Below are 21,782 nucleotides of genomic sequence, written 5' to 3' on the forward strand. Positions count from 1 at the left end.
ATAACAGCATTAAAATTAAATCTTTTGCAACATTATAAATGTTTTTACTGTCACTTCTGATCAATTGAGCAGTGTTCTTGCTGGATAATATATTACAAATATATAACATGTTCTCCAGTATTCAGAGTTGATTTAGATTATATATATATATATATATATATATATATATATATATATATATATATATATATATATATATATATATATATATATATATATATATATATATATATATAATAGGGCCCTTTAGTGGCTGAAGTATGCATTGCACCACAGCTGATCACTGCAGTCACAGTATGAGAGAAACATTAGTGGACCGAGGGCGCCAGCTAGTGGACACGTTCAGCACTTACTTTATCCTTATATAAAGCGACTGTATAATGTTACAAATGTGCTCTTTGTTTCTCTACAGCCTCTAGAAAGGAGTTTCAAAGGGATGGAGAAATCAGCCGTCCCATTGTGTCGTCCCCGAAGAGGTTTGCAGTGGTCTGTCCCAAGCCCCAGTCCCCCGGTGAGTGTCCCGTGACCGCGTGAGGTCTTTTTCTTCCGCTCGCCCCTCCCACGGTCATTTCACATCCCTCATTAACCAGCTACTAGTGGTTGCCATAGCAACGCCGTGAAGACTAAAGACGTCCATTAGGAAACCGGCGAGTTATTCCCTCACTAATGCTTCCAGACTAAATGGAGGAGAAATTGACACCACAGGTCTTAAAATAAGATTATTTTACGTTTTTTATTTCTGTGTTCTCAATAATTCAGTTGAAATACACAATAAATGGATCATACCAATACATAATGTCAGTTTGTAAACATTCACAAATGATATATAAGCATATTTATAATCTGATTGGATGATCCATGTTAACAATAGTTTGGGATTGGTAAGATAGTTGTTTTTGAAAGAGGTCCTTTACAGTCACTGCATTTATTTGACCAATTGATACAGTGAAAATACTAATAGAGTGGAATATAATTACAATTAAATTTTTTGTTTAAATATACAGTCAAACCAAAATGTATTCAGACACCTTTAACATTTATCACATTATCACAGTTTATTCACTATAAAATGGTAAATAGCGTAAAATAGAAAATGGTAGTACAATATGACAAGAACACAGATCAAATCCGTTGATAATATTTCACTTCATATTTTGTCCATATTTCTGTTAGACTGTCTCACAAATGAATAATGTTGAACATCTGTCAGCTGTTAAATTTAAGTACTCAATTAGATAATATAAATTTAGCTCAACTAATTACCAAGCAATGCTTCATTTTGTTCAGTCTGTGCTGAAATTTGGTCCCGAATTGTTATAAATGTTACTGGTAGTCCACTGTTTGAAGAATTTTTGGGTATAATATGTCACAGTTGACTTTATTTTGCTATAACTATAAACTCCTGCACCCACTAGTAAAATTATATCAGACAATTATATCTGGTGTCTGAACAATCTTTGGTTTGACTGTATGTTAAAATGTAAATAAACTCATACAGGTTTGGAACAACCTGAGGGTGAGTTAATGATGGCAGAATATCCATAGGGTGAACTATCCCTTTACATGTTTTTTTTTTCTTTTTCTATTGGTGTTGGATGCATGTAAGCCTATTGTAGGAGACCTCCAAAACAAAATTAGGAACCTTTAAAGCAGCAATCTCTTTCTCGTACTAATACGTCATATCTTTAAGCAGTTTTTTCACATTTCTTCATGTCTCCCAGTGCGTCAGAAGTCATGTGTGGCCCGTCTGGGCGGGCGTTCAGACGGCGTGGATGCCGAGCGGGAGAAGTTGATAATGCAGAGACTGAAGGAGAGATGTGAAGATCAGGCCCGGCAGCTGGTCATCCTGCAGGAGGAGCTCAGGAAGTCTTCACGATGCCTGGATGTGTTCGCCATCAGCACGCAACACTTCTGCCAGAAGGTGGCGCTCTCAGAGTCTTTATGTGGCACACCACTGGAACTAACTTAATAGATAAGACTGTGATGGCACCACAAGGGTTGCAGGTTCAATCCCAAATAGGGATTACCCAGAATTCAAAGTTTACGATGAACTGCTGAAAAATAGTTTGAAAGAATCAATTTGTGGAAATGAGGCAGTGAAAGAAGGCCAGTTTTGAGAAAGCGTTGTGTTCAAGAGCCCAGGGGAACACCTTAAAAACTAAATTGGAATTTTATACTAAAATATTACTAATATTCAAATTATATTCAAATTTAAAAGGCATCATTTCAGTTAGACTTGTCTCCTGAGGCCACAAGAGGGCGCGATGAGCAAAATATTAATGCACCACATTAAATAGTTTATTCAAAGCAATTACATGAGTGTCTGAAAATAAGTGCATAAGGTTTATACTAATGTTTATAAATCAAATATAATCTCATAAATCACGTAAACAATTATGAACAAAACAGCATCATGCATTTATGCCTAGTTTATATTGAAGAGTGATCACACGGAGTACTTTTTGAGTTTATAATCATGAGTAGTTGTGGAATAGAAAAAGCCCTTCAAAGTCTTGAGACGTGTTTTTTTTAAAGGGGTCCACTTTTCCCCCCAACTTTAGTTAATGTGTAATGTGGCCGTCTGAGCATAAAAAAGATCTGCAAGGTTACAAAGCTCAAAGTTTACTCAAAAGGGAGTTTTTATTTAACAGAATCCCATTTTCAAGAACGACAACGAACGGCTCGTTTGGACTACAACGTGATTTTCCCGGATCTTATGAAGTCAAAATTTCCCTATGTTGAAGAGACACCGTTTTCCCAGCCATATCCAAAACTCATTTGTTTGACCTTCCTAAGGCTGACGAACTTAGAGTGGTTAAAATGTATTTGTAACACTGTTCCTGAACATTCAAATCCCAACGTTTATCTGTGTGCTGCACATTTAATGGAGAACAGCTGCAGGCTACGCACAAAAGCTTCTCCTGAAATGGAGCAAATCCCACTTTGTCGGGACAATCTGTTGTTTAGGGATATCATGTTAATCGTATGTCTTCCTATTTGTAGTTGCATTTTCTATTAATTACAATTATATGTGTTATGTTGTTGCTACGAAAGGGCAAAGCTTTGCCTCCGCTATCCTGCTAGCTAACATTACAGTGTTGATGTAGTGTTTACTGTTGCTTTTGTAAGCTCTCGCCGTAAGAGTTCACCACCCCTTAGCAAAATTAACCATGGCTTTGGGATCAATTACTGTTTTTATTACTATAGTTTTCCGAAAAAAAAAAAATCATGATTAAATAGTGTATAACATCATATCTAAAATGTGTAAAAAAACAAAAAACGATCCTCTTGTTCGTTAACATTGTCAGGGTCTGAATCAGGCTCGAAATGGTTTTGAAATTGACACCATCCTTAATATTTACATCTGAGTAGAGCTTGCGGTTATGGAGAGGTGGGACATTTCCCGAACACACTCCAAGCGCTGCCAATCACAACACACTGGGCCAGCTAACCAATCACAGCACATTTCGTATTTCAGAAGGTGTGGCTTCATCGAAAACAACGCATTCAACCAGAATGTCAAATATTGTGAAAAATAATGTGTTTTTTGAACAATCAAGCATGAAAACATATTCTAGTAGAACTTGAACCCTTCTAGTTGAACTTCTTTTTACTTTACATGGCTTTCTAAACATGCGGCTCTCTGTTGCAAGTGTAATAGTCAAAGATGTCCGTCTAGCGCTTGTTTACATAGAAAACAATGGAAAAGCAGTGTAGAAAATGCGTTCTGTGTGAACAGCTTGGTTACTGCTTGACGTAACAAGATCTTCTCCATTTTAAGCTTCTTAATGTTTTGAATAAACAACACAGCAACGCCACATCTAGTGGCTTTAACTGGATAGGCTAACAAAAACATTAAAACGCAACAATGACTTTTACATCAATATCACGTGCGCCACTATAAGGCTGCCTGACGCACACCAAAAATGTGAATGCGCCATTTTTACATTTGAATGTGGATTTTTATTTTCAATTTGACAGCCCTACTTTAACCTTAAAACCTTTTTGAATTGGCAAGCCATATTTTGTGTTTTTTTTTAAATGAGTTTTAGTAGTGTTGTCAATGGGTGTGTGCAGTTGCTATGGTGTTGTGGGGGGGTTGCTAGGGTGTTACTACTTTTTTGATTGCTAAAGTGTCCTGAGTGATTGATGCTACTTGGTCACTAGGGTGTTCTGCGTGGACATTTTTATGTCATTGCTAAGGTATTGTGAGTATTTGCATGTTGCTATGCAGTTGCTAGGGTGTTCAGGATGGTTTCCATGGTGTTGCTAAAGCGTTCTGAGTGGCTGTTGGCATGTTGCTATGCGTTCACTAGGCTAGGGTGTCTTGGGTGGTTTTTCTGGCATTGTTAAAGGGCACCTATTATGACATTTAAAATGTTCCTAATGTTGTTTTGGGAGTCCCCAACAACAGTTTTACGTGCATGTAATGACAAAAAACACTTTTGTTGTCGTATAATATGCATTTATTTTTACCTGATTTGCTCACCGACTCCCAAATGATTCGTTCAACGACTCGTTTTTCCAAACCCCTCCTTTGCGCGACGCTAATCTGCGTTGATTGGTCAGATGACCCAGCAGTGTTTACAGAGATAATACTTATTGTTTAACACGGAGTACAATGATGCTTTTATCAATTAAATTGTGTTATAATAATGATTATAGTCAGAGGTGGAAAGTCCAGGGGTCAGAAAGTAAAAGTCCTGCCATATGTTTATTCCACCCATGAACTCAGTCAGCTGATTTCACTAATTAGTTCTATCTCCTGGCTGAAAAACTGTGCTAATTAGCAAATCCAGGTGATTGGAACAAAATACTGAGGAGGACTTTTACTTTCTGAACCTGGACTTTCCACCTCTGATTATAGTCCACTGCTTTGTAGTTTGTAGTAAAAAACTAAAAATAAGATAAAGAATTTAATGTTATGTTAGCGAGCATAGCCCAGAGTTCATATTGTAAAAGCACAATCAGTCTTTGTTTGCATTAGCCCGATGCATAAACATAAAGTTAAAAAAAAACAAAATTAATGCAGTTACGTTACTACGAGGTATTACTCTATTCTTTAAGACAACTCCGAAAACAACGACAAACACTTCACATATCTCAATACAATTGCCATTGAAGACCTAGAAGCTAAACGGTGCTTACATAACAAACAAAATAATTATTAAGCATGCTACATAAAACATAAAAGCAACAATTTATTAATAACACTTACAGGTTGTGATACGGAGGAGGAAGCTGATGCAAATACACTTGGAACTGAACCTTCCTTCAATATCAGCGGCTCGCGAATCCAAGTTTGAGTGCATTTAAGCAATCGTCTTCAAAATGGCGCGAACAAAGCACAAGGCTCGGACTATACTTCTGTGGTATAGTGAATTGTAGCCACTTAGTCTTCAAATGCTCCTCCTTCAGAACACAGCGTCTCGTCGCCATGATATTTTCCCTGGCCTTGGAGCGCAATAAGTGGGCGTATCGTATTCAAATAACTTGACAAGTTGACGTCATCTAGTCAGAGAAAAAGCTTCGGTCTTCTAACGATTCATAAAAATGACTCCGAGTCGACTCTTACTTTTGAAAGACAATAACTTTATATACGGTGCACTTTCATATTTCAAACTTTGCAGGATGTTTTTGTTCACTTAGATCTATGTTACACACTACATGAAAGGTACATTTCAAAATTCCATAATAGGTGCCCTTTAATGTGTTGTGGGTAGTTGCTAGGGCGTTGCTACTTTGTGGTTGCTGGTGTGTTTCAATGCAGTTTCTAGGGAGTTCTGGATGGTTGCTAGGGCGTTCTGGATGGTTGCTAGGGCGTTGTTACTTTGTGGTTGCTAAAGGGTTGTGGGTGGATGTTGGTGTGTTTCTGTGCAGGGTGTTACTGGATGGTTGCTAGGGTGTTGTTATGTAGTAAACAAGCACATGAAGCCTGGTTCCAAATAGTTTTATTTATTTTTCGCATCATCATAAAGCACTTACATTACCTTACTGAATTTTAATTTAGTTGTATTTTTTGCATAGGAACTTTTTAAAGCATAATTTACTGCACACAACCGCACATGTCACGATTAGCATAGTTTAAGTGCTGTCTACTGTACTATAGGACATGTTGTTTATCATATTTCATCTGGAATGCTTTCCCTCGTCTGATTGAATGCTTGTGTGTGAAAATGTGTGTTCGTTCCCAGTGGACCCAGTGGTATCAGACAATGCACACGTGTTATTTTCTTCTTTATTGATCTCATCCTCCTATTCTTCTATCTCTCCATCATTCACCCCTCCTCCTCCCAACATCTCAGAGTGTGTGTGTGTGTGTGTGTGAGAGAGAGAGAGAGGGCGAGAAGCTTGGGGGTTGTCTGAAGAACATGTGTAGAATCGCAGACTCACGCGACTCGTTGTTGGAATAGTCAGGCTATGACGCTAAAGACAGGATGAGGTAAGGTCGTTTGTTGTGTGATTTGAGCCTTTTTTTTACCACATTCTCCCCAACTCCTCCTGTCTGTCTGTCCTCCACTCCCTCTCTCTCTCTCTCTCTCATTCGGTGTGCGTATGCTATTCCCCTGACAGGATTTTATAAAGCTACATTCTGTCCTAGCATGAGCCAATGTCTCTCTCTGTGTCTCCATCCTACATGCTGTTCGGATACTACAGAAACAATGCCGGGAAGAGTGTGTGTGTGTGTGTGTGTGTGTGTGATGCTGCTTTCTTGCTCTGTGACTTGTTTTCTAAAATAGGACCAGGGATGCTTTTTGCAAAAGACCTGGTTTATTTAATATTAATTCTACATTCATCTTTTATATACTTTGTGATGATGGTAGTTTATGCTTGTGTGTGTGTGTGTGTGTGTGTGTGTGTGTGTGCTGTCAGTAAAGACAAACATGTGCTCTTACGGCGAGGGAAGCCCCACCCTGACTGCTGAGTCTGACACTTGATGCAGATGGTCTGATATCATAATGCTATTGTTTTAATCCACTTTTGGTCTTTATTGACTGTTTTATATTAATGCATTTGAAATAAAACATAGCATGATATGAGCATTGATGATGCCACTAACTAGATTTTAACATTTTCTGAAGAAATTGTCAGTGTTGCCCTTTCAAAACTTGTAGCCAGACTCGCCACAATGTTAGAGCGGTTGGATGTTTCTGGATGGTTACCAGGGTATTGCTATGTGGTTCCCAATGTGTTGTGAGTGGTTGTTAGTAGGTTACTATGGGGTCAGGGTGGTTGCTAGGGTGTTGCTATGGTGTTGCTATGCGGTTTCTAAGGTGTTGTAAGTGGTTTTTGATGTATTGCTATGCACTTGCTGTTCTGTTCTGGGCTGTCATTATGTGGTTGCTAAGGTGTTGTGTGGTTATTGTGTGAGTGGCTTGGGTGTTGCTGTTTGGTTGCTAAGGTGTTGTGAGTGGTTCTTTATGTGTTGCTTTGCACTTGCTGTAGTGCTCTGGGTGGTTGCTAAGCCGTCACTATGTGGTTGCTAAGGTGTTGTGAATGGTTCTTGTGTGAGTGGCTTGGGTGTTGCTGTTTGGTTGCTAAGGTGTTGTGAGTGGTTCTTTATGCGTTGCTTTGCACTTGCTGTAGTGCTCTGGGTGGTTGCTAAGCCGTCACTATGTGGTTGCTAAGGTGTTGTGAGGGGGGGGGGTCTTTATGTGTTGCTATGCACTTGATTTAGTGTTCTGGGTGTTGATAGGTCATTACTATGTGGATGCTAACTTGTTGTGAGTGGTTCTTTATGTGTTGCTATGCACTTGTTGTAGTGTTGTGGGTCATTGATTGTTCATTGCAATGTTGTTTCTAAGGTGTTGTGAGTGGTTCTTTATGTGCTGCTATGCACTTGCTGTAGTGTTTTGGGTGGTTGCTAAGGTGTTGCTACGTGGTTGCTAAGGTGTTGTGAATGGTTGTCTGCTGGATACTATGTGATCACTAAAGTGTTATGGGGGGTGTCTAGTGTGTTGCATTTTGGTTTCTTATGAGTTGTGTGTGGTTATTTATGTGTTGTTATGTGGTGTTCTGGCCAATTGCTAGGTTGTTGCTATGTGGTTGCTAAGGTGGCTGTTTGCAGATGTGGTCGCTAAGTTTATATGGGTGGTTGCTAGGGTGTTGCCATTTGTGTTGTGTGTTGGTAAGCAGTTTCTATGTGGATTCTATGGTTTTCTGGGTGGTTGCTATACGGTTTTCTGAGTGGTTGTTTGTCTATTGCTATGTTGTCACTAGGGTCTTCTGGGTAGTTGCCACAGTGTTGCTTTGAAGGTGTAGTATTTACATGTGATTGCTAGGGTGTTCTGGGTGGTTGCTAGGATGTTTCCATGTGGTTGCTAAGGTGTTGTGAGTGCTTGTTTGTGTATTGCTAGAGTGTTCTATTTGGTTGCAAGAGCTTTGCAAGGACGTTGCTAAGGTGTTGTGAGTGCTGTCGCTAGGGGACTGCTATGTGGTTGTGTTGAGTGGTTTTTAACATGTTGCTATATGGTCACTGGGGTGTTTTGAGTGATTGCTAGCGAGTGCTAACGAGTTCTGAATGGTATCTGGCATGTTCCTATGCATGTGGTTACTTACTAGTAGTTTATTTAGTGTAAACATATTGTTACAGAATATCACAGAGATGTAGGTCTAACTTCTCCTCAACAAGAAATATGATTCCAGACAAGTTCCAGAACCAAAATGTTAAGGGTTATGGGTTTATTTAAAGTCCTAACCCCTGAGAAGTCCATGTATGATATGTGTTTTTAAAGCATGTTTAAGCTGTATGTGTGTAGGTGTGTTGGGGTGTGACAGTGTTACACCCTACAGATTTATCTTTTGTTTTATAGGTGGCGACTGAGTCCTTGAGACCGCCTTGCTGTCACTATTATAGACCTTGCGCAGCAGGAAATGAAAGGTAACTACGCTGAGGAACGAGCCAGTTGGATTAGTATTCATGGAAAGACTCTCTCCGGGGACCTGCGTGTTATGTTGTGTGCTGGAGGAAGATCTGATTGGGTGAGAGCTGTAGATGTGACACAATGATGACAGGTCAGGGCATTTGTGGGGTCATGACCCTGCTGTTTGTTTACAGTATGAGAGGGTCAGGTGTTGTTTAACAGCAGATGGCGTTTGGAGCCGAATGAGTGTAGGATTCAGGACTGCGGTGTTAAAATGCTGACTCATGGCGTATCATTTGCTGTCATTGATTCTGATTAACAAGTATGAATCATAAACATCTCATTGTGTTGTGGCATCATCAAACATTCCTGTTACAGATATGGTTATTTATGTCACTTTGGAGTAAATGTGCTTTTAAAAGATAGAGGTACTGTACTACTAGTTAGATAGAGGTCTGTGACATGGTTATTTGGAGCTTGGTGGGTTAATTTAAGGGGTGAGGAACATTGTTTTGTATTTAATTAACCCTTATGTGCTGTTGGGGCTGTTTTCAGCCACTATGGGGTATTTTTTAGTCTTATTTTGGCCATAACTTTCTCTGTGTTTCAGCAAATGGAATGATTTTTGGTGACAAATCTTATTTTGACACACATTTTGGGAAAATGCTTTGAAATTTTTCAAAAACTCAACAGTACACTCTGGGCAAATTCACTACCCTTTCGTTATGTTCGTGGCTGAAAACAGCCACTACTTTAAACTGCTGTAAAAATTGATCAGATAAATATTTTTTTGATTTTTTTTTTTGCATAAATCTATTAATCAACCTCAGTCCTGTTCAAAACTACTAAATGTTTATTAAAAAATCAAGATTTTAACTCTTTAATTGCCAAATTCATAAATTATGTCACTGATTTTGGGGGGGAAAAACACAAAATTACTTATTTTCAATATAAAATGTGATTGTGGACTGGATTTTTTTTTTACCTTTTATCACAGTCTTGGACATGTCAAAGATTAGAAACAACATTGGTTTTGATGCATTGGTAGTTTTTGTGCAGCATCAGATTTTAACTTTTTCTCCCACATTTACTGTTCGTGGCTGTTTTTGCCCCATTGACTTCCATTATAACCACATTTTTTGATTGCAAAGCCATGACACCATATAATCATGCATTTTTGATTGTTGGTGGTTTTCCCTGTTGGGAAGAGGTAAAATTAGTAATTTTTACTGTTGATAACCAGGTGGCACCATTAACCCTTTATATAGGCCTGTGCAAAAAAAAGCTTAGTTTCTGGCTTTTACATGGAGTTATATGGAGTATAATAGCATAATAAAGTGTGTGTATAAATCGTTTATGCAAAAAAAAATATTTATCTGATCAATTTTTACAGCAGTTTAAAGTAGTGGCTGTTTTCAGCCACGAACATAACGAAAGGATGGGAATTTGAACGATGCACAAGGGTTAAGTGTGCTGCTGGTATACAGAGATGTCTTGTTTAAATGGGGCCCTATTATGCCCTTTTTCAAATTCTTGATTTTATTTTTGGGTCTACTAGAATAGGTTTTTATGCTTGGAAGTTCAAAAAAAATTGTTCTCATATTTCACATTAATTGCAGCATCCGTAACGAACTGTGGTCTGCTTCACTGCGTTTGCTCCCTGTCGTTTTGCTTTATTCAGTGATTAATTCAACGCGGATTCCCGCTTACGTCTTTTTTATGCACATGTGACTCTTCAAAAAGGCACTTGACATGTTGTTTTGTTGATTGTTGACATGCTAAAATATATAGATCAAAGTGTATTTGTACCTATATATTTAAATGAGATGAAAGATAGAACGTCCTGAATCAAAGTTTGCTTGATAACTTGCAAGAGCAGATCTGTTTAAGTCCACATGTCATTTGAACAAAAACAGCTTCTAAAAACAGATCGAGAGCTGTAGCCCTGACCACGTAAGTTTGCGAATGTTCATTGTAAAATTGTTTAACTATTTTGGTAATGATCTAATAGTTGGCTAACTATACTTTTGGGAAACGCACCCCTGTTTCGTTCCTGTTTCTATGAAGCTCCTCCTTCTGAAAAGTGCAATGTGCTCTGATTGGTCGGCCGGGCCGGTGTGTTTGCTGATTGGTCAACTGCTTCAAGTGTGTTGGGAAATGTCACGCCCCTTACTATAACCATAAGTTGCAACACACTACTAACAAACTAAACTAGGCCTCGCCCATTCGTTTTGCGTGTTCCTTTAAATGAGGAATACTCGAAACTCAAGACTACAATGTTAGGGGACTACAGAAACAGTGTTTACTGATATAGAGAACAACTGCCTTTGGAGTGACTTTGTGCTTTGTAACTTTGCAGACCTTGCTCAAAGGCAACATTACACACTAAAGGAAGTAAAAAAATAATAAAAAAAAAGCATAAATAGGTCCTTTTTAAAGTTGTATTTTGGCTGGTATGTTTTATTTGGTTAAAAGTGAGCAGCATAGAGTTATTTGCAATTTTGCAGATTCATCCCTCATGATTATTTATAACGTTTGATAAAATATTTACCGTGGTAAGCACTGTTGAACATATGTGAGTTTGCAGATTCTATGTGAAGCTATTCATAACACATTTGTGTATCTCTCTGTGTGTGTTCTCCAGAGAGAGAGCGCTGTCGTGAAGGAGAGGGAGTTATCCCTGCAGTTAGCCAGGATCAGGGATGAAGTGGGTACGTCTTCTGTGGACATCACACACACAACAGTGATCTCATGTCGCCCACTTGTGCTCCAACATACTCACAAATGTTAGAATGAGCTCAACCACTCAAGACATAAAAACCAAACCTTCTCAGATTGCATATTTGTAAATTGCATTTTTCTCGTTCCATCCCCCTCATATTTAATTTGGCACATGACTCGTCCCACATCATTTGAAGTGAAGCAAGAACACTTCTTAAGAAATCAATAAATAATGGAGTATCATATTCTACAAAATATGTCCTCCATTTTTTTTTTTGGGAAGCATTAGTGGCAGAATTCCATTTTATTTTGTTTATAAAGTTTTAAATTTGGTGGGTAAACTGTTGTAATATACAATTAAACTAGGATGAAAATCAGCTAGTTTTAAATGCTTCAAATATATAAAACCATACAATGTCATAATTTTGATTGATATTTAGTTTAATTTTTAATCACCAAATACACTATTCATCTGTGTTATTTTGCATGCAACCCTGTTACAGCATGATTTCCCCTTATTGTGAAAAATATGCTATTCCTTAAAATTGTCACACCAAAGAAACATGTCTTGTTCTCTTTCTACAGCGTGTCTTTCCATTTGATCAGTTTTTACAAATATTGATGTGTTGACTGCATTCGTCGAGCTCAAGCTTCAACCCTAGTCATTCAAACAAATATTTTTCTTTAATTTATGGGAAATTTAAGTTTATCAATAGCTACAAACCAGGTTTATTATTATAACTGAAAAAAAAACATGACTTAAAGTTAAATTAATTTGAACTGAAATAAAAAAATATACAAAACCATAAACTTATGTTATTACAGCTAATTGCTAAGGCAATATTTCCCATTTTTATTTAGTTTATCTTGATCAACTAAAAAAACTAAAACTGAACAAATAAAAATGTATATAAAAAAACTATATAGATATTTAAAATATAAATAAATAAATAAATAAAACTTCTAAAAATGACAAAAAAAAAACAAAATTACTACGATTTTAACAGAAACTAAAATGAAAACAGAAAATATTAACATATTAGCATCTCAATAAAATAATATAATCTCAATAATACTAAAATAACTGCTATAAATTTATATTTGGTGTCAAAATTGCCAGCCTGAGTGACAGCTTTATTTATGCTAAATGTGTGAACCTGTTTCTTTTTTTTAATAAATGTTGATTATTTAATATTGATTGCTATAAAATTGCAAACGCACACAAATCAGGGGTTGTTATATGTTAGGATTAAAAATATATTTTTTTTGGTAAATCTCAAATTTTGGTAACAGGGTTGTCAAACTGTGCAAACCCCATATTTAATTAATCAAAAATAAAACCGCTCATATATTATTTAATTTCTTCACCAGAATAGGTACAATGGTTGAAAGTAACATGGCTGAAAATTTAGCATATTTAAATCTGTCACTCAATCTTCACTTTTGACACCAAATGTTGGTTTGTAGCTACTAATGATCAACATTTTCTCAAGGTAAACTATGTCCTTTTCTCTGCCCATAACAAACTATTCTCTATCTCTCCAGTGGTCAGTGTTCAGCGATGGGAGCGTCTGCAGGGTGAGAAGGCTCAGCTGGAGCAGAGTTTTGAGCGGGAGCTGAAAGCACTCCAAGAGGAGCAACAGCAGGAGCTCAAGGCCCTACAGGAGAGACTGGTGCAGGAGCACCACTCTGAGATTCAGCGACTCCGGCAACAACAGAACGGCCACCTGGTGCTGCTACGCTCCCAGCACCAGGAACAGGTGAGACCAGGGTGTAAAGCCTGGGGCTGGATCCGAAATCCTGCCCCCAAATCCCCATTCACTATTCCTTACGTTAGTCTACTAACACAAGGAGTGGATAAAAATGAGTGAGCGAATTCGGACATCGGTTGTAGACTCATTATTGCGGTGCAATGTGGGATTGAATGAGTACACTCGATAACGTCCACTATGGTTTCGGACACCACTACAAATGACTGTCCCCTCATATAGCGCCCTATTTAAAGCAGGGCTATGTAGTTTCTGGAATTTCTTCGCTGTATTCTCGCTTTTTGCTCGCAGGTTTCTCTATAGAGCTCCCCCTACAGCTTCAGAATAGATATTTGACAACACTGTCGAAAAACTCGTTGGCGACTCTCAGATACCAGAGGCTAGTAGATCAACGACATCACAGCAGACGGGACATTCTTTAAAACGTCTTCTTCATTCTGGTTCGAACTGCGTGAGGAATGCGCAATAATGAAAGAATTTGAGCAGATTTTTTTGCCGTAAAGCAATTCGTTACATCGCGAGACCTGATATCACGCGATACTTCCTGACGCTGAGGCCGGCCTAAAGTTGCAAGGGTGTTTTTTCCGCTCACAGGCGATAGGGGGAAGCGAGACGACAAGCATTCAACCCAAAAAAAGTCATATAACCATTCCAATGACTCCGAAGCTGTTCCGTTAAGGTAAAAAACTGCATAGTTCACCTTTAAGGGTATAGGGGGCGATTTTGTATTCAGCCTGAGATTATCATTACGCACCTTGAAGAGGCTTTTATTTTAGCATTATACACATGGTGTGAAGGCTCAGCGAGGATTATGAAAGCCTGGAAGGTGTTTGCATGTGTATGTAGTCTAAAAAGTAACCCAAAGTATACTTAAATTTTGACCTGAACTAGTTTAAACTAGTTTAAACTTAAGATATTATACCTCTGTGAATTCTGCGTCGAATTCGAGTTTGGTGAACTTGATACACAAATTGATATACTATAGCCGCGTTTCCACCGCAGGCACCAGGGTCTAAATGAAGTTCCAGGTAAATATCCCCCCCTGTCTGTCCCTGCTGGTGAGGTAGTACTTTTTCAAAGGTCAGGGGTGGGACTTGGGCGCTGCATTCACGCAGCATTTTGATTGGTTGACATTTTTTAAAGTCTCTTGCGGTGAGTGCAGTAAGATTTGTTTGCTATTCGAATCAACAATGTAGTTTACAAAAACACGACCGATGGACCGACGACGAGGTTCAGGCTTTAATAAGCTTAAATTCAGAGGATGAAATCCAATGGGAAATCCAACTGTAAAGTAGCATACAGCAACAGGTCTGAGGGGAAAAAAGTTCCTGGGACAAATTGTTCCAGGTAGTTTCGGTGGAAACGCGGCTGATGTGAATTTACTATGGACGGTTGAATATACGTTACACAGAAATTGCTGCATTTGAGCGAACAGAATCTAATATTCCAGAGCACATTTTAAATGCTGAAAAACAACCGTTTTTCTTGTTAGATCGAGGAGATGAGTGAAAACCATGAGACGGCCATGGTGGAGATGGAAGCGACTCATGGTGCCACACTGGCCACTTTACAGGAAGAACACACCAGAACCATCAAGAGTGAGTCCTGCTGACAGACACATCCATCACACTCCCAGAAATCAAAGCGACTGTGTCTAAAAACCTAGTGAGCTGCCTAATTAGACAGCGTAATTTGGGCTAGAAGGTCTATAGTAGCAAATAGGTTTGGCCCACTAAGAGAGCTCTGGTAACTTCTGCTTAACAACATCACTTCAGACTTGTTGAATCCGAACTGTGTTAATTCTTCTTCATCAATGTGTTCTTACTGACATGAACTGGTTGTTTCTTTTTAGACCTGAAGATGGCACATGAGCAGCAAAAGAGGTCAATGGAAGAGGAATTTGAGAAACTCAGACTCTCACTGCAGGTACTGCACGTCCTCACTCTGAATGCCAACATGTGTTGTCTTTTTTTTTATGAGGGCACGTGTAAAGGTGTGTGTTTCTGTGCTGCGTTTAGGATCAGGTGGACACGTTGACATTTCAGAACCGCACTCTGCGAGACCGAGCCAAGCGTTTTGAAGAAGCACTGCGCAGAAGCACGGATGAGCAGATAGTGGTACTGTCCTTGATGTTCTCTTTTGATTTGTGTGTGGCCAGTGGTATTTAGAGAAAAGTTCATCCCCAGGAAATGCTTCATTTTTTTTTTTTTTAGGTTGCACTCTATTTTAGAGTACATGCACTTTCAATGCACTTACAGTGTTCTTACCAAGAACTTACTGAGTAATATAAGGTAGCTACATGGGTAAAGGTTAGGTTTAGGGGTAGTTTCAGGACTAGTACATAGTTATTACACAGTTAACAATAAGTATATAGTATGTACATGTGAAACAGGACTGTAAAATTAAGTGCCACCTTTTTCCCCCCAAAAAATGTGTCCTCTGTGTTCTACAAAAGAAAGATCTGTAATTAGGGTGAATGATTGTAGACTGTGCAGAATGTTAATTTTTTTGGTCACCGTCCTTTGTCTAGATTACACCTCGGCTCACTCTTGACATCCAGGGATGCGTTTGCATACTTGACACTTTTTTACTTTCTATCCTTCTCTATACTCGTGTTGTATATACATGTTTTGATTGTAAGTGGACACATACAAAAGTAGACATCTTACAGATTCTTTTTTCATATTTCTTAAGTCTGTATGACCATAAATGATGGAGTATTTTAAGTCTATGTTGCTGCTATGTGAAAAAAAAAACAGCAAAACGCGCTGGCGCGTTTGCCGACCCCAGAGGGTTAAAAATAAAGGTTTCAAAAGGTTTTTGTTTAAACAATGCCATAAGGGGCTTTTGCACTGGAGGGACGTCTTCATAGTTCCTATGTTCTATTGGTGGAATAACCTGCTTTTTGGCGGGTTCGCACTGCAGGAACTGGGAATGACTTTAGTTATAGGAGCACCTTTTGGAGGAACTACAGTAAATTAGCTCTTACTTCAGAGTAGGGTCTAACCCAGGAAGTACCAGTGATGTAAGTGTACTTTAATTGTCCCGAACGCATGCCTTACAAAACACCAAAACCTGCTATTTTTAAAAGGCCATGTAAACACACATATCGTAAACGCGTTGTCTAGTTAAAAATTGGATATGAACACCAAGTCGTATGCACCAGTGGGATGCTTGGGGATAATTTTGATACCCCAAGTTCCTGAGTTGGCCGTGCCATAAACTTAAAACATAAACTAAAAATAGAGAGGAGAACGATTGCTGCTGTGACTTCAATTCTTTATTAGTTTTTTTTCCACAACAGCAACGTCGTCTTGTCGTTAAAGTAGTGCTTATTTACATACGTATATAAAAAAATATTTAAAGTGTATTGTATGTTTTATACACAGCTAAAATAGCCTGTATTTGAACGCAATGTAAAGGACCCATGGATGTTAAAAGTTCTTCATTCTGGTAATTTATATTATATGATTGGATGTGATTAGCTATGTGATTCAGATATGTAGTAATTTGAATGTGTGTTTGTGTGTGTACAGGATGCTCTTGCTCCATATCAGCATATTGAGGAGGACCTGAAGAGTCTTAAAGAGGTTCTGGAGATGAAGAACCAGCAGATTCATCAACAGGAGCTCAAAATTTCAGAGCTGGAAAAAATGGTGAATTACAATGGAGAAAGAGATAGCTTTAATCATTGAAATCTCCATGATTTACAATTAGATTTTTTTTTGTGACTTTTATTCCCTGTACTCATAAACAAAAGTTCAGTTTTAGCAGATCTGCGTAAAACAGTCTTTCTTATAGGAAAATGGGCCAAAAATATTGATGACTCATGTTGCACTACACAGATTTCTGTCCAATCAAATGCTCTATAAAATGAGAATGTCCCTCCCCCTGCCAATCAGAAAGTAGCCAATCATAGTTTTTGGTGTAACTAAAGTAATAAAAAAAAGACTACCACTGCGTCTGAAATCGTGTACTGTCCGAGTAGGTACTACATTTGAATTTACATCGCGAAATTTGGACGTACTACATCCGCCATGTGTTTTACTAAAGCAATAAGCCCTGTGAAGCCGCTCCGCGCCGTGCCTAACAACGCCCCGTATCTGTTCTAAATCCACTGTAAAACACGGCTTCAAGGGGCTTATTGCTTTTATAAAACAGTTACTCCATAAAAATATTCATTTTAATATTTATTTTATTCATAAAATAAACACCAGCAACAAAAAAATACGTGTTAAACGTTATAACACATTTATTCCTCCGCCAAGCAATGTAGTTCCAGAGAGGTTGCTAAGCAACACATGCAGCAACAAAGAATCACAAACGGCAGTTGCGCAGTAATACTAATGTAATGCGTCACAGGTGTGTGTTTGTTGAGCAATTTAGTAACTTCAAACGTGAACCAATCAGAATCAAGAACCGGAACTATCCGTTTTATGATGTCACATGATCTACAGTGTCAGGTGCATCGCTTCACTGCCATTCATAAATCCTCTCCTGTGGCCTTACAGGATAGTAAAGTGTTCATCGAATGCACACTTCAGAATCTCAGCGGAAGTAGTTGGTCATCCGGGGATTTTTGCCTACTGTTTTTCAAATACTATGTATTCGGACACACTACTCTTTTGGTGTACTGTTTTTTTTGCATACTATATTGTAGGGAAGTTTTCGATTTCGGACCCAGTGCACCTCTTCCATATGTCCCACCCACACTTCTATTTCAAAATGGAATTGGTCAACATATGACAGGTTTAATGGGGTCTTTTAAAGTTGTACTTAAGTTTTACGATAGTCCTCTTATACTTTTTAAACGTATACCGACACCTATCAGTGTAGATGTGTTATCAGGCGAAAACAAATGTTTTCACTTACCTGTGCCATAAGAAATGCCCTATATGCTGATGTATTTGTCACCCAAAAAAAAGTGTCCAATAACACTTAAAATACATTGTTGGGTTGGCCCCCGTGAGGCAACCTCCCCCCACACACAACATAGAATCAAACACTTTTTATATCCTCTGATATGACTGGAGTTTCATTTGAATTTACATAATAAGGAATAAATCACTAAGTTCTCCTTTGAAAGTAGAAATGTCACAGTTTTTCGGTGGTTTAGTGTGTTTGTCATGTTTTTGCACAGGCCCAAAAGAACGTTCTGTTGGAGGAGCGTATTCAGGTGTTGCAGCAGCAAAATGAAGACCTTAAAGACAGGATTGACCGCAACGTTGCAACGTCCAGGTCTTTATAAAACATTTCTAGTTTATACCATTAAAAGTACTGAGTAGGAAGTAAATCAAATACAAAATTCTGTCATTAAATTCTAGACTGCGCATGCTAATAGGTCCTTAAAGCTACAGAAGAATTCTCATTAGTTGTTTCCTCTATTTTACCAGGCAACTGTCAGAGGAAAACGCCAACCTGCACGTGAACGTTGAGAAAGAGAGCAACGAGAAGAAGCGACTGAGTCGCACCAACGAAGAGCTTATGTGGCGTCTTCAAACGGGCGAGTTGAGCCCTCGAATGTCTCCCACCCAGTCGCCTCTTCATCGACCAGTCTCTGGTGCTTCTTCACCCTCCCGACAACAGCCCTTCCCTAGATGAGTGTCCAATTCTCCACCGCTGTCTTTGACACTCTTTTGTTCCTTTTTTGTATCTTTAACTTATATTTCTCATCATGTGGTTTCTGATTGGATGGAACAGAAGATGCTTCCACACCTCTTACACCCAGTGCGTTTTCTGTTTCATCACGTCTCAACTTATTTGATACTGTATTCATTGTAAGTTGCTCTTACTGAATATTGATAGGCTTTAATACAGTGATCAATGTTTGAGTTTGACCATTACTGAACAAAATAGTTGAAGGCAAGTATTAGTGAAGGGATAGTTCACCCATTATTTACTCATTATTTACTCATTCCAAAAATGCATGACTGACTTCAATGTGGAACATAAAATTGCCATTGTTGCTCTTTTTCATGCAATGACAGTAGAATTAATGGGGACTCGAGCTTTTAAGCTTTCACATTTCAGTGAGTTGAACAAAATCAGTCCTATTCATGAAAGAATCAATCAGTGGTACTTTTCCCAAAAGCATTGCTAGCCAATTATGGTCTAAAGTTCTGTTGTTACCAAAATAGTTAAACGTTTCTGTTTCCCGAAACCATAGTCCCAACGAATATTTGCAAACAGCATTGCAAAGTTGTGTGGTTGGCACAACATCTCCCAACCTGTGGTTAGCAGCATAGTTTCTTGTTAATATGACATGTGGACTTATATTGATCATGCTTTTGAGCACAATAAGCAAGTAACATGCAGTACATTATATACCTTTTATTCCATACATATTCCAGTTTCATTCTACATCTTGTAATTTGTCAAAAGAATGAAAGCGGCGTTTTTAAATATGCTCTATTCTCCGGGAAGTGAGGTAAGAGAACACCCACAATTGAAACATACATCTGGAAATAAAGCAAAACAATGAAGAACAATAGTAGTCCTTAGACACCATGGGCCCTATCTTGCACCCAGCGCAATTGACTTTGAACACCGACGCATGTATCATTCCTATTTTGCACCCGCGCACAGCGGACTCTTCCCTCCACAGACGCACGCCGGTAAATTAGGGAATGAACTTGCGCTCGCGGGGGCGGTTCAGCGCAAAGAGGAGGCGTGTTCCGGCGCAAAACTCCCCTGGTGCTATTTTCCAGTTTTAGAAAGCAATTGCGCCACTGACCAGGAAAAACCCAGTCTAAAGACAGTGGCGCGTTTCGCGTTAGTGATATGGTATTTTAAGGGCGCGTGCTTGGCCATAATGTAGTGTGTTAACGCGCATCCACTTTGATTCTCTAATATAAACAGACGCAGCAGTTTTCATTTTTGCAAATCATACATTATTACAAGGAAAAATATTAACACACGAGGGAAATCATTGTTGTGTCCATGAAGATGTGGAAAAAGATCCATCTAGATTTAAAAAATAATAATAAACTAGATTAGGCTACACATTTACCCAAATTATACGCCTGTTTAACCGAAGCTAATTTGGGTGGGTTTCTCCCATCATCCCCAATGTCACTTCTCTGTGTTTTACGGTCCTGACGAGAACGTCGGTCTCCTCGGCTGTGAACTGCTCCTGGCGTGCGCTGGCAAATCCGCCGTTATAATAGCAATCCGCCATGGAACAAGCGCGCCGGCTCTTAAAGGGAATGTGAGAGGACGCTCTGATTGGTTTATTTCACGTTACGCCCAAACCACACCTATGAATAATGAAGCTACTTCAGACCAACACATTTTAGATTTGCGTCGGGCGCAAGAGTCATTTATCCCGCCGGGAAAATAGCAACAGCGCCGGGATCCGCCCACAAAGTTACTTGCGCTTTGACACTTGCGTTTCAGATCGTTAAAATAGGGCCCCATGTTCGTTATTTACAGCAATAATCTGACAATTAGTAATCTTTGACCAGTTAATTAGTAGAAGTTATTACTCCACCATCACATCATAAACAACTGCAAAATTACTATGGTTTGGGGAAACAGTCATAACAAGCAGGTTGTTTCTCCAAAATGCATCGTACTATGGTAGTTGCGCAGCAAGTTATGTTGTTGTACGGGAAAAGCACACCAAACTGTTTATTAGAAACTGGATCACCCAATGATTTAAAAAACAATTTATTCATACTCAAAGGAACGGTTCATTCACCAATTGGACATTGCTATTTTTCTCATAAACAGCCCAAAGACCAAGGAAAGATGTCAAGATTTTCAGTGAATTACGACCGATACGATTTTGGTCGGTTCTTACAGTCGTGTGACTTTAGTAGACTTGGAATGTAGTGCATACATTTTTTTAAGCTTAAAAGCATCAATCCCCATTCATTGTAATTGCATGGAAAAGAGCGGACGGCACATTCATCAGAATTTTTTCTTTTCAAAAAGTGTTTGTGTTCCACAAAAAAGTTTGTCATACGCATTTGTTGAACAAAAGTTGTTGAACAAATGTAACGGAGGCAAGCTAGTAAGAGCTGTGCAGGTAAACCTCACTCCCCTGGCCGCATGAGGCCTCCAATGCCGGAGACGCAGGTTCGAATCCCGCTCGGAGCGGGTTGAGTAGGGCCAGTTATATTGGTGCCGTGACCCGGATGTGAGTGAGGTTTAGGAAGTTGATTAACAGAGGCCAGCTAGTAAGAGCTGTACGAGTGAACCTCACTCCCCTGGCCTCAAGAGGCACACTGGAGACTGCAGTCTTTAGCATCTTTGTTAGCGTGCCCGCCTCCCATGCTGGAAGCTTGGGAGTTTGTATCCCGCTAGGAGCAGGTTGAGTAGGACCGGTTTGACAAACATGATCCTACATTAGAGAGAACAGAAAAAGGAACATTATTCTCCTTTCTTTACTTTAATACTTTATTGTGTCCATCACAATGTTGTGCAT

At 38.9% G+C, this 21,782-nt stretch overlaps 1 protein-coding gene across 1 annotated transcript in view; it reads left to right on the forward strand.

Annotated features, from left to right (window-relative positions):
• The window catches only part of mtus2b (microtubule associated tumor suppressor candidate 2b), a gene marked incomplete at its 5' end in the record, with an annotated part of 37,161 nt that extends 18,192 nt beyond the window's left edge, over positions 1-18,969 (forward strand). Inside the window, 10 exons of the mRNA XM_079610790.1 lie at positions 413-511; positions 1,722-1,921; positions 11,509-11,575; positions 13,131-13,345; positions 14,847-14,952; positions 15,207-15,280; positions 15,373-15,471; positions 16,891-17,010; positions 18,495-18,592; positions 18,748-18,969. Coding sequence (XP_079466916.1) covers positions 413-511; positions 1,722-1,921; positions 11,509-11,575; positions 13,131-13,345; positions 14,847-14,952; positions 15,207-15,280; positions 15,373-15,471; positions 16,891-17,010; positions 18,495-18,592; positions 18,748-18,955 — 1,286 coding nt within the window. The 3' untranslated portion in view covers positions 18,956-18,969. The remainder of the gene's footprint in view (positions 1-412; positions 512-1,721; positions 1,922-11,508; positions 11,576-13,130; positions 13,346-14,846; positions 14,953-15,206; positions 15,281-15,372; positions 15,472-16,890; positions 17,011-18,494; positions 18,593-18,747) is intronic.
• Between the last annotated feature and the right edge of the window lie 2,813 nt (positions 18,970-21,782).

Source organism: Phoxinus phoxinus (assembly GCF_949152265.1).
Source record: "Phoxinus phoxinus genome assembly, chromosome: 4".
NCBI lineage: Eukaryota > Metazoa > Chordata > Actinopteri > Cypriniformes > Leuciscidae > Phoxinus > Phoxinus phoxinus.